This window comes from Mobula birostris, chromosome 9 (genome assembly GCF_030028105.1).
Source record: "Mobula birostris isolate sMobBir1 chromosome 9, sMobBir1.hap1, whole genome shotgun sequence".
In the NCBI taxonomy this organism is placed as follows: Eukaryota; Metazoa; Chordata; class Chondrichthyes; order Myliobatiformes; family Myliobatidae; genus Mobula; species Mobula birostris.
Window position 1 is genome coordinate 120154200 of NC_092378.1, and position 12028 is coordinate 120166227.

The following is a 12028-nucleotide window of genomic DNA, read 5'->3' on the forward strand; positions in this document are numbered from 1 at the left end:
ATGGCTGTGGAGGTCAAGTCACTGGGTAGATTTAAAGCAGAAGTTCAAATCACAAACAAGAGAAAATCTGCAGATACTGGAAATCCGAGCAATGCACACAAAATGCTGGAGGAACTCAGCAGGCCAGGCAGCATCTATGGAAAAAAAGTACAGTCGACGTTTCGGGCACAAGCCCTGCCAAAGGGTTTCGGCCCGAAACGTCGACTGTCACTTTTTGCTTAAAGCAAAGGTCAATAGATTCTTAATTCATAAGGGTATCAAAGATTACCAGAAGAATAGGGTTGGGAAGGATAATAAATCAGACGTGATTGGCAGAGTAGACTCAGCTCCTATATCTTACAGTCTCATGCTCATTCTGCTTCTATTCAATCTCACACTGCTCCAGCTAAAGATTTGATCAGTACTGTGGAAGCATCTTGATCCTCTGAGGAACAGCGAAATGTAATCAGGAGACAGCTGAATGTGCTGCTGGAGCGGAGAGAATCTGCTCCAGAGTGGATCACCTCATTGAGCTGCTGGATGCTGTTGGTGGTTACAGAGACATTACTCTGGTTCTCCAGGAGCAAGGGTTGCTGCACAGGAACAGAGCCGAGTGGCGCCCACGCCAATTGCTTTCCTGCATCAGAAGCGATATGACATGACGGAACTCACCTGACTACTGCAGGAGCAACATACACACACACATTCATACACTCTTTATTATGAGTGCCGGTTTACTCAGGAAGCACAGGGTCTGCAAGGTCCGAGTGGAGTTAGGTGGCTGGGTCAGGATTTACTGCACCATAGTTCCCCGGGATATTCTGCAGATTTTGGGCATTACTGACTCTAGTTTCCCAGGTGTACACTCACCCTTCACCCCTCCCCCCACACACAGCTAGACACCTGAGGGCCACCCTCTAAATAGGCCAAGGGCAACGCTATGAAGCCGTCCCATCTACTACTACAGCTTCTCGTGATCAAGAATTGTACTAACTCCAGGGGAGCAGCCAGACAGAAGCCGCGGAGACAGCGGCCGGACTTTGAACGGCACATAAAAGGCACCGTTGTTTACTTAATGCAGCCCGATTTGTTGTCTGCAAGTGTCTGATCAAGGGGTCCTACGGCTTCGCGCACGGAAATTCTCAGCTCGCATGGGTTCCTCTATATTTTAATGTGTGTCAGTGCGGTTTTACAACTCTCCGCCCACGAGCCCGACAGCAGCTCTGAAGCAATGTGGGTTCTATTTCGTCAAAGCCCGGAGCTCCAACCCGATCAGCCTGAAGCACTAGACTCAAGCAGAACTAGGCTCCTTCATCTGCTGTGATCGAAGCAAGTATGAAGAACAAGCCACGGTGCAGTTGAAAAGTGAGAAGATAGTGGACATGACTCTGAAAGGTGAGTCTACGATCTTTATGCAATATTTGTTTAGGCATCAGGTATTTAGGTATGGACTAAATACAATCACGTGAAGTTTGTTTGTAGACTATCGGTTGTTACAACTTTACCGCTCGAAAAGTAAATGTAGTGTCATGTCTTCGATTGCACACAAAACTTTTTTCCGAGAATGAGCTCGTAGCGGAGTTGCGCACTTCATCTTGGGAGCGAGTAACTTCGCTCACTCAGCGAGAGAAGGGGAAAAGGCAGATTTAGTACATTTTTATCAGCAGTCATCCGTGCAAAATAGTTCTTCTTTCGAAAAGCTCAATAGGGAATAGTTTGGTTTAAAAATATGAATAACTTCCTGAGTGCAATGAACTGTGTGGTGGTAAATACATTTTGTCTTAAAGATTGAAACACGCTTTAATTGGTACCTGTGATACAATATCTGTGATACTGTGATATAAATATATATGCCGTAATATAAATAGGTTAGATTTGGAATTAAGTTAGAATAAAAGCTTGAATCAGTCAGTTGAAATTTAGTATGATGTCTACAATAATTGCACACTGCTTTTGACTAATAGAGCTAATCTGTGAGTAGGAATAGTTTGCTTTTATGACCTGCTTGTTGCATAAGTGTGTTAAAGCTCTGCTGCACTGGGATTAAATGATGTTGGGCATCTGTTTTTCAAGTACTTTGTGGATATAACAACTGTAGGTCTGATTTATATGCTATTAATGGCGCCTTTTAAAGCTGCAATGTCTCAGGAGACTTGGAAAGACTTGAACTTACAGTGCAGCTTTCATTCCCTCAGAACATCCCAAAGTGATCTTCAGTCAATTAGCTACCATTGCAGTCACTTTTGTAGATCAGAATATGAAACAGCCAATTTGTGGCCACTAAGCATTCAACAATGTAGTATTATTAGTTAGTTGGGTTATCAGTGCAGGTTGACTGAGGGACAAATTTCACCATAAATAATCCATTTGCTCTTCAAAGTAGTGTCGTTGACACTTATGAGAGTATGTTGGGGCTTGTTTTAATTTTTTAAAGATGGCAATTCCAGAAGTTCTTTGGTATTGTGCAGGAGCATTACTGTTGTGCTAAAATCTCTGAGGTGAAAGTACTTCCCACTCAGCCACAGCTGACACAAATTAAGATTTGTAATAAAATAACAGTGAATTTGTCCCTTTGAGCATGGACCCTTCCACCATTTTATTGTGATGCCTCAAGGGCTGAATTGTCAAACTGTAATTCTCCAATTTTCAGGCTTCTCTTCAATAATTCTTCCAAATGATTATCTTAGTGCACACGCTTATTATATGAGTGTGGCAAAGTATTACATGGTTGAAAGAAGTATGACTGGATACCATTGTGTCCTCACCCCCTCATCCACAGGTTTCTTTAGGAATCATTGGATGCCAGTTTTGGGATTTCGACTTTTTCTTTCCTTAAAAACAGGATGTGAATTAACCTGAGATCAGGTAACTCTGTACTGTTTGTGACATACAAGATTTATATAATATTGGATATCCATGTGTTTGGTTACTGGAAACAAACAATATATGTCTTTTTCTTCCTTTCTTCTACTATTTTCCCTTCCTTTGCTAGGGAGTCAGAAATGGCAAGCTTGCTTCCTTAATAAAATACACAGAATGGAGAGCACTGGTTATTTCTTCACCAAGCAAAATACAGTTTAGAATGGTTTTACCGTAGAATTCATCATAAATAATGCTTTTTGCTTGCCCCCTACAAGTTTGAGTCTTGTTTAATAAATCTTGATAATAAATCTGCCAAGACAGGCAGTTTTAGGCCTTTATGTGCATTTTATTTACTTTCAGTTACTGTACTGAGTTTTGAACCGTACGCCACAAAGACACAGGCTCTTTGGTTGTCCATTCTGAAGCTAACATGTTGCAAAGTTCCTTTAGCTGATCCCAATAGAATAGTACTGTTCACTTTGAGCAAAACAAATGGTGAAGCTTTTTAAATTAGGTTACACTTTAAAAATAAATATTGAGTACATCCTAGATTAAATATTGTAACATTTTTTTAAAAAAAGTTGTACTAATGACTGACCATGCTGGTGAACTTTATAAATGATAAATTCACTTCAATATCTGCCAATGGAGCTTCAAGATCAAATTAAAGAAAAATATCTAAGCCTATGAGCTAATTCAAACTGGAAACCTTTAGATGTACCGTGCTGAGCAATATACATCGTTGCTGGAATGTGGAATATTGAATGAAAGAGGCTGATGAATTTCTTCAAATCCTCACATGAAGACAAGGACCGTGAAACCGCTTGGAATTAAGGCATAACTCCACCTAATTTTTCAAGTTTTATTTTCTTCTGTAATTTGCATATTTCTCAATATTATTAAAAATTAACTTGGTATAAAGTTTTACTTCCAGCTTTAAGATGAATTCATGTGCGAGGAAGTGTATACTTAATATATTTTAACAAATATTTACCAAGATAAACTACAATGCCTATTAATTTATGTATACAGGGCAGGAATAGGCCATTACATCTCACATGCCTGCTGCTGGAACCTGCTGAGCGAGACCTCAGCTACTTTAATGGGCCTCAGCTCCTTCTGCGTTGCATACCTAAACAACTGAATCTGTCAGCGAGGCTCAAGAAGTCAGTTGTCCCAGCATCCATAACTTTTTAAAACAGATCGTTTGAGATCTCAGATTTCTATGAAACATTTGCTTATTTGCCCCAATGACAAATTGCTACATTGGGACCTTACTTAAATCTTAGCTTCTGAATGTCAGTGTATTTTGGATAATAGTTTCATGTGGTAATCCCAGTGATAATTATATAATCTAACAAATGGACAGTTCTGTTCCATAACATGACCAAGTCAATGTATTTGTTCTACTTTGAGCTAAACTGATTTCATTAGGACCCAAAGGGAATTAGTTCACCACACACATAGCGCAGAAGTAAAATAAGTGAGTCTGCCTTTGTTTCCCTAGCTTCTTATTACTTAGTTACAGGACTATGTTTTCAGAAGTTTGGACTTTTGATTACATGCCCAACATTTAGACTGTAGACTGACACAAGGTTTAGGATAGACATGAACTTTGGAATACTGCCATTGTTATTAAAGTGAATGCTGGCACTGTTGGTGGATAATTTCTCAAATATGACAATTGTTTTTTGACGATGGTTAACTCAATTAAATGTTCACTTGTTGATGTTTTTGACCTGGTCAAATGAATCAGTCAGCTCAGATCGATGAATGGTTGGAAGAACAGCAATTGCCAGCATTTGAGAACCAATAGCTGAAGTTTATGATGAATGTTTTGCTTCTAGAGTGAGTGATACTACCTTAGATCATCCACTGCAACATTAGGCCTGAGCTTGTTGGGAAATATTGGCATTTCTACAGTGAATTACTATTATTTACCCTTGTGGATGTCAGCAAGTTTGTGGCTTACAAGTGAACACCAAAGTCCTGAGCTTCCTAGCTGAGTTCTGCTGATCACTTCCTGGCTGCATTCCAATATTGGCCTCCATATGTAATCAAAAAGAAGTGCATGAATTTGCTGAATTCCCCAGTGCTTGCTCACTAAGTTTTTGCCATGAACAGTTAGCCTATCCTCTTGAATGGCCACAAACAGCTGTGAGTTATGAGGATAAGCCATACAGCAATAAAGCATTTGGCCCATCCCATGTATGTTGACTAAATTACCTTCCTGGGCTAGTGTCATTTGCCTGCATTTGGACCATGTCCCTTTAAACTTGTCCCATCCATGAACCTGTCCAAATATCTCTTAAAAATATTGTAATTGTACCAACCTCTATCACTTCCTTTGGCTGCTCATTCCATACATCTACCACCCTCTGTATGGAAAAAAACTTGCTCTTTGCATCCCCTTTCACTATTTCTTCTTGCGTCTTAAATCTAAGACCGCTAGTTTTAGACTCCCCTACTTTTTGGAAAAAGACTGACCATCCACTTTATTTACTCAGTTTATGATTTTGTAAACCTCTCTGAGGTCACCTTCATCCTCCTTTGCTCTCGGAAAATCAGACCCAGCCTAACCATCCTCTCCTCATAGTAACAATGTACAGGATTACAGTATTTCCATTTTTTAAATTAGTTGTGTGTACATTAACATCAATTTATTCAAAATAATTTAATTTTAACTGATGTTTTATGTTTCAACATTTTCCAGAACATTCATATTGAATTGATTATTCATAATTTTTGGATGGTTTGCAATGTTAGTGACATTTAGCATTTTTTTTTACAGATTACTCCAGCAGTTTAAACTATAAACCAGGAGAGGGTTGCTCATGCAACTGAATAACTGTATAAAATATGACTAAAATTGAAGCAATATGAATCATCTAGTGTTATAAGCTCTTAAATAATAAAATTCTGCAGAAACATACTGATCATTGTTTGAGCCATTTTCCATTATGAAAAAGGTGAGAGAAATGAGGCCAAAGCATTGTAGATTGATCTGAGTGATGTGTGGATTTCAAGGTTTCTGTTACAAATAAACATGTCAAAACATTAAATGTGAGAGAAGATGCAACTGAAATTTCTCCTTTTTATTTCGGCAGCATGGGGAAGTGTTACAAATTTCACGTCTGGGACAGATAGATTTTTGATTTTGGCACTGGTGACCATTATCATAAACTGGCCTACTCTATTGGAAAGAAAGTACTTTTCCTGCTCATTATCTTGTGAACTGATTGCATCACCAAGGGGCCATAGAAATAAAGCTCCTTTATCAGCACAAGCAACACACACAAAATGCTGGTGGAATGCAGCAGGCTAGGCAGCATCTATTGGAAGAGGTACTGTTGACGTTTCGGGCCGAGACCCTTTCTCAGGACTAACTGCCTGGCCTGCACAAACTAACTTTGTCCTTTGCGTTTCAAAGTTCAAGGGGTGATGATATTGATGCTTTCAAAATATTACAGCATAGAGAGAGAACAATCTAATTTGTGGATTAGGAGGTTTAACAGCTACATGGTAGCATGTGGCACAGTGAGTAGAAGTGTATCTCACAGCTTCAGTGACCCAGGTTTTCATCCTGACCTCCAGTGTTGGCAGTGTGCAGTTTGTACTTTTTTTCCTGTGATTACATGTGATTCTCTTAAGAGGACAGGTTTTCCACCAAATGGCATTCAATTGACCACGCTTAATTGCCCCTAGTGTGTAGGATCTGGGAAGAGTTGATGGGAATGCAGAGAAAACAAGATGAGATCATAAACAAGTACAATTGATTAATAAGTGTGAATTTGACAGTGTGAATTTATCCAACTTCCTTGCTGTTTGACAATTTGACGTGGTGTAAGGTTTGAACACTTCTACTTGCAAAAAGAAGGTAGAACTTTTCTACAAATGGCAACCAATGCTTGGTAAATTTTAATATTAAATCTGAAAGAGATATAAGTCCACGCATCTCTTTTCACAACGTTCCTTGATTTAAGCAAAAACTAAATTTATCAGGGCATCCAGTGAGCAAGATGGCACCAGCAACCAATGCAACTAATGGTGACGTCCTGCAGACAGTTCTCAAAGTTACTTCTCATTCTGCTTAGCAACACACATCAAAGTTGCTGGTGAACGCAGCAGGCCAGGCAGCATCTCTAGGAAGAGGTACAGTGGACGTTTCAGGCCGAGACCCTTTGTCAGGACTAACGAAGGGTCTCGGCCTGAAACGTCGACTGTACCGCTTCCTACAGATGCTGCCTGGCCTGCTGCGTTCACCAGCAACTTTGATGTGTGTTGCTTGAATCTCCAGCATCTGCAGAATTCCTGTTGTTTGCGTTTCTTATTCTCCTTCTTCTTTTAAATATTGGAGCCTGTAATTTACATTTTGATATTGATAATGTGTTTTTGGGCCAACTGAGCAATCTGTTCTTTCATTGTCTGGGAGGGAATTCGGTGTGGTAAAAGTGAGATTCAGAACAGAATGTGCATTTTGGCGGAGCATGAACCCACGATTGGCTCTTATTCTTGACCAACTCGCTGATTAAAGTGTCGGGTAAGATTGAAATCAACGGGGAAGTGTGGAAGACGAGCTGGTGTTCAGCACTGTCAGAATCTTTGAACCTCTGTTTGCCTGCGTTACACCAGCCTTCCTCTCCCTCACACTTGCTGCTGTCAGAGGAAGGTGCAGGAGTCTTGGGTCCTGGGCAAGATTTGATCAGTACGGTTTGTGACTTGGACTAATTTTTAAGAGTACTCTGCAGTTCATGTTTTATGTGTTTCTGGTTACTTTTTTAATTGCAATTTTGATTGAGGTAGGCTGGTCTGAGGCCTGCCATCAATGAATTACACAGCGCTATATTGAACTGATCTGAACAAAGCTGAACATTCCTGGACCGTTTCAAGGACTCTGCAGTTAATTGTTTAATATTCTGTGTGATATTCACTTGTTTCTTGCCATTTCCATGATTTGTTCTCCTTAAGGTGCCTTTGGTGTTTGATGTTTTCTTTGAATGAGTTCCATGGTGTTTCTTTGTTTCATGGCTGTCTGTGGGAAGACGAATATCAGGGTTGTATACTGCATACATACTTTGATAATGTACTTTGTATCTTTGAATATGGGGAAAAGAGAGGGGTATAGGTTTAAGTTGCTGATCATCTAAATCAACTTTTGTCATGAAGTTTCTATTTGTCAAGTATGGCAAAATAAAGATACTTTATGAAAATAAGAATGCTTGAGGGGAAAAGATGTTCCAGCCTATCCACTCTTCCTTATAATTCAAGCCCTCCAGTGTTGGAAATATTTTTGTGAATCCTTTCTGCCTCTTTTCAAATGCAATGGCATCCTTCCCAGAGCAAGATGGTCAAAATTGCACTCCCAGTGTGGTTGAACCAATGTCTTGTTTAGTCGTAACATGATGTCCTAACACTGGTCCAATCCAACATTGGCCATGCCACTTGTCCCTGCCTTACTTTTATTTGCCCTTGCTACTGCATGTGGCCTCCTGTGTTGATTTGCCTGCGAATGTGCTGCCGAAAAAAGCTTGTTAAGTAGAAGCTATAATGTTGACCCTTCATCCCATTGTTACTTGCTAAGATTCCCACTCCAAGCAACACCCTCCTTAACACTTCCACTCATCACTTCCTTGTCCATCTTAAAAAAAACATTCTAAACTCATCTTTTACAGTAAGATTGATCATCTCTCTCAGTTTTCCTTCCATGGACAATATTTGCTTTGATTTTCCCCCTTCCTTTTATGTCTTAAGCTGTTGGGCATCTTTGGTTGGAAGCACTATTATAGAAGTATTATTAAAATACTTCTATTCAGAATTAGTAGGTTTGAATACCCATTGATACAGAGGTAACTCATTTCATTTTGCCCTTCATTTGATTTTAGGTGGTACTGTCAGGAGCTACTGTGTATTTTCACTAACTTATCTCTGAGGGTAGCAGGAGCATACAAACCTGCAGTTAGCAGTAAGCTGTGTGTTGACTCATTTAAGATGAGATTTTACAGGTTATCAAAGGAGAGTTTTATGATAGTAAGTAAGAAACCTATTCCATTGGCAGAATGGTCAACAACAATAGGTTAGAAATCTATAATGAATAGAAAAAAGATCTAGTGCATTCCTGGCGTATATGACAAATGAACTCTTCTTGGGCTTCCAGCTGGGTACAGGTATTGATTTTAACTGACGCTTCAACGACAAACTCTGCCATGTTCATCAGGGCACATCTAGTCCGGTGGTATTTATACCCTGTTGCCCGATCCTCTTGATTGGATAGCTCTCATCCAATCAGGTTCCGCTCTCCCACCTTGTTTACAATCAAATTCCAATTCTTAGAGCGACGCCTTCTCAAAGCTTATGTGGGTCAAAGATGACTTGGTACTCCACACAGCTGGCATTTACAAGATTCCCTGTGAATGCGGAGCAGCTTATATCAACCAGAGGGAAGTCAAGGTGGAAGCCCCCCTCAGGGAGCACAGGAGGTGTATTTGTTGAGTTACCCAGAGAAATTGGCAGCAGCAGAACATTGCAGTTGCATTGGCCATGGTATTGACTTTGACAGCACAAAACTATAGTGCCGCGCCAATGGCTTTTGGGATTGCCTGGTGAAGGAAGCCAGTGAAGTAAACTAGAGGAAATGAATTTTAACAAAGACGAAGGTTTTGATCTAAGTAAGAACTGGAATTTGATTGTAAACAAGGTGGAACAGCAGAAACCTGATTGGATGAGGACTAACCAATTAGTAGAGCTGGACAAAGGGGGTATAAATATTACCTCACGAGACATGCCCAGACATCAACCCTGATGAAGATCATCAAAATGTCGGTTGAAATCGATACCTGTACGTGGCTGGAAGCCCGAAAAGAGTTTATCTGTATAATGAACAGCTTAGTAGGCAGAGGAGAGATGTGGAGAAAAATTATCTTAATGAGCTTTTATGATTTGGAAACATTGTCTGAAAGGTTTGTGAAAACATACTCAACAGTAACAAAAGAAAGATAATTGAAGGGAAAGATAATACAGGGAAAGAATTATTTAGATAGCTCCTTCAAAGAGCTGGCAACCGGAACAAAGAATGAAGAAGCCTGTTTTTTGTTGGGAGATTCTGCAGTTGTTTGAATAGTGGATAATGTGGCAGTGAACTGTCTGATCCATGCCTCGTATTGCTTGTTATCAGGCCAAGATTTATTGTTACAAGGGACACTCAAGAAACATTTCCAGAAGAGGAGTAGTCATTGGCTGTCCTACAAAAGGAGTGTATAAAGAAAAAAACAATTGCTCATGTGAGGCTGCCCTCTACACGTCATGGGCTTACCATATCATGGTTCCTACCTTGCTCATTAAATATCCCAAGGAAAAGGTCTATCTAGATAACTTCTGCTTCTGAAAACGTAGTGTTGGTGACACCCACTTCCTGGCAAAACATCCAAACATGATAAATAACTCGTGTTCATCCTCCAGTAAAGACGTCTGCAACACCTTAGTTCAAAACCAAAAGATGTGTCTCTGACATTCGCACTTATCACATTATGAGAAAATAAAGGCTATCAGCAAAGGCACACCGTTAATTACCTAATTAGGGAGAAGCAAAGTGATTTACAATCAAGGAAAAACTATGTGAAGTCTTCAATTCCAACCCTAGACCCTGCTAGGCAGCACCTATGGAGGAAAGTGAACAGTTGACGTTCAGACTGAGACCCTTCATCGGACTGGAAAGGGCGGAAGCCAGAATAGAAGGGTAAGGGTAGGGGCTGGGGTAGAGCAGGAGCTGGCAGGTAATAGGTGAATCCAGGTGAGAGGGGGAAGGTAGGTGAGTGGGGGATAGGGTAAAGGAAATAATGAGAGAAGCTGTGAGGTGATATGTGGGGAAGGCAAAGGGCTGAAGAAGGAGTCCAATGGGAGAAGACAGTTGCCCATGGAATAAAGGGAAGGAGATAGGGAAAGAGAGGGAGGAAGGTAAAGGTGACGGGCAGATCATGGGTGAGGTGAAAGAGAGTGGTTATTGGCTGGAGGGTCTTGGTCTGACATGCAGACTCTTCACTTCCCTCCATAGATACTGTGATACCTGCTGAGTTCCTCCTGCAGGAACTCAGTTTTGTGTGTGTTGATCCACATTTCCAGCATCTCCAGTGTCTCGTGATTAGACCCTGTTAAATCACACTCATATATCAGCCCTGACTATTCAAGAATGAAATCTAGTTGAGAAAATGCTGATTAAAATAGCAACTTCAAAACAGGACTTTATCAGACCCAAAATATGTGTCAGGTAACCATGAAGAGAAAGAATAGAACCCTTTGAGCATCAACATAGCAATGTATTAGTGGAACCAGGGGAGATTGTAGAAGTCTTAACTGAACACATCTCATCTGTACTTATTGTGAAGGTCATGGAGGCTAAAGAAATCAAGGAAGACAATAGTGATATCTTGGAACATATCAACAGTATAAAAGAAGTCTTAAATCACATAAAAATCCTTGGGATTTATCATCTATCTTGGTCGAGGACATTGTGGAAAGGTAAGGAGAAACTGCAGGGAGCTTGACAGAGTCCAGACTAGGATCCAGGGCAAACTGGCTAACTGGATACAAAGTTAAATTGGCAGAAGGAGTTGGAGAGTAATAGCGATGAGCTGTCTCTCAGATTCAGGGCTTGTAACCAGTTGGATGCTGCAGGGATTGGTGCTCTGCCCGCTGTTGCTCTTTGTACATTTTAATAATTTGATTGAAATGTACTAGGCATAGTCAGCAAGTTTGTGAGTGACACCAAAGCTGGTGGTGTAGTGGACAGTGAATAAGGTTAGTAGATCAGCTGGCAAGGTGGGCCAGGGAATGACAAATGACATTGAACAAGTGTGTAATGTTGCATTTTGGTAATTTTAAGCAGGATAGGACTTGCTCAGTAATTGGCAAGGCCCTAGGTGGTGTAGAACAGAAAGCTGAAGGCAATTCCCTGAAAGTGGTGGCACTGGTAGACAAGGTAGCGAAGAAGGTGTTTTGCACACCTTCTTAGGCTCATCAGGCCTGGGTGAGATACGTATCTGATAAGTTTCTTCTTATTCGTTCTTCATTCTTTGTCTGTTAGTAAATAGTCAGAGTAGTGAGAATGGCTCCAAGGGCTGTGCTGTGTTCTTTGTGTGAGATGCAAGAAATTTGGGAGACCTCCAGCCTCCCAGGCAACTACATCTGCACTAGG

The 12028-nt window shown here is 40.5% G+C and overlaps 1 protein-coding gene across 2 annotated transcripts in view; it reads left to right on the forward strand.

Annotated features, from left to right (window-relative positions):
• The first annotated feature begins 1220 nt into the window (after nucleotides 1-1220).
• card11 (caspase recruitment domain family, member 11) overlaps nucleotides 1221-12028 on the forward strand; it is a 321723-nt gene continuing 310915 nt past the window's right edge. For both annotated transcript variants that reach the window (XM_072268714.1, XM_072268715.1), the window contains exon 1: nucleotides 1221-1374. In XM_072268714.1, coding sequence (XP_072124815.1) covers nucleotides 1362-1374 — 13 coding nt within the window. In that variant the 5' untranslated portion in view covers nucleotides 1221-1361. The remainder of the gene's footprint in view (nucleotides 1375-12028) is intronic.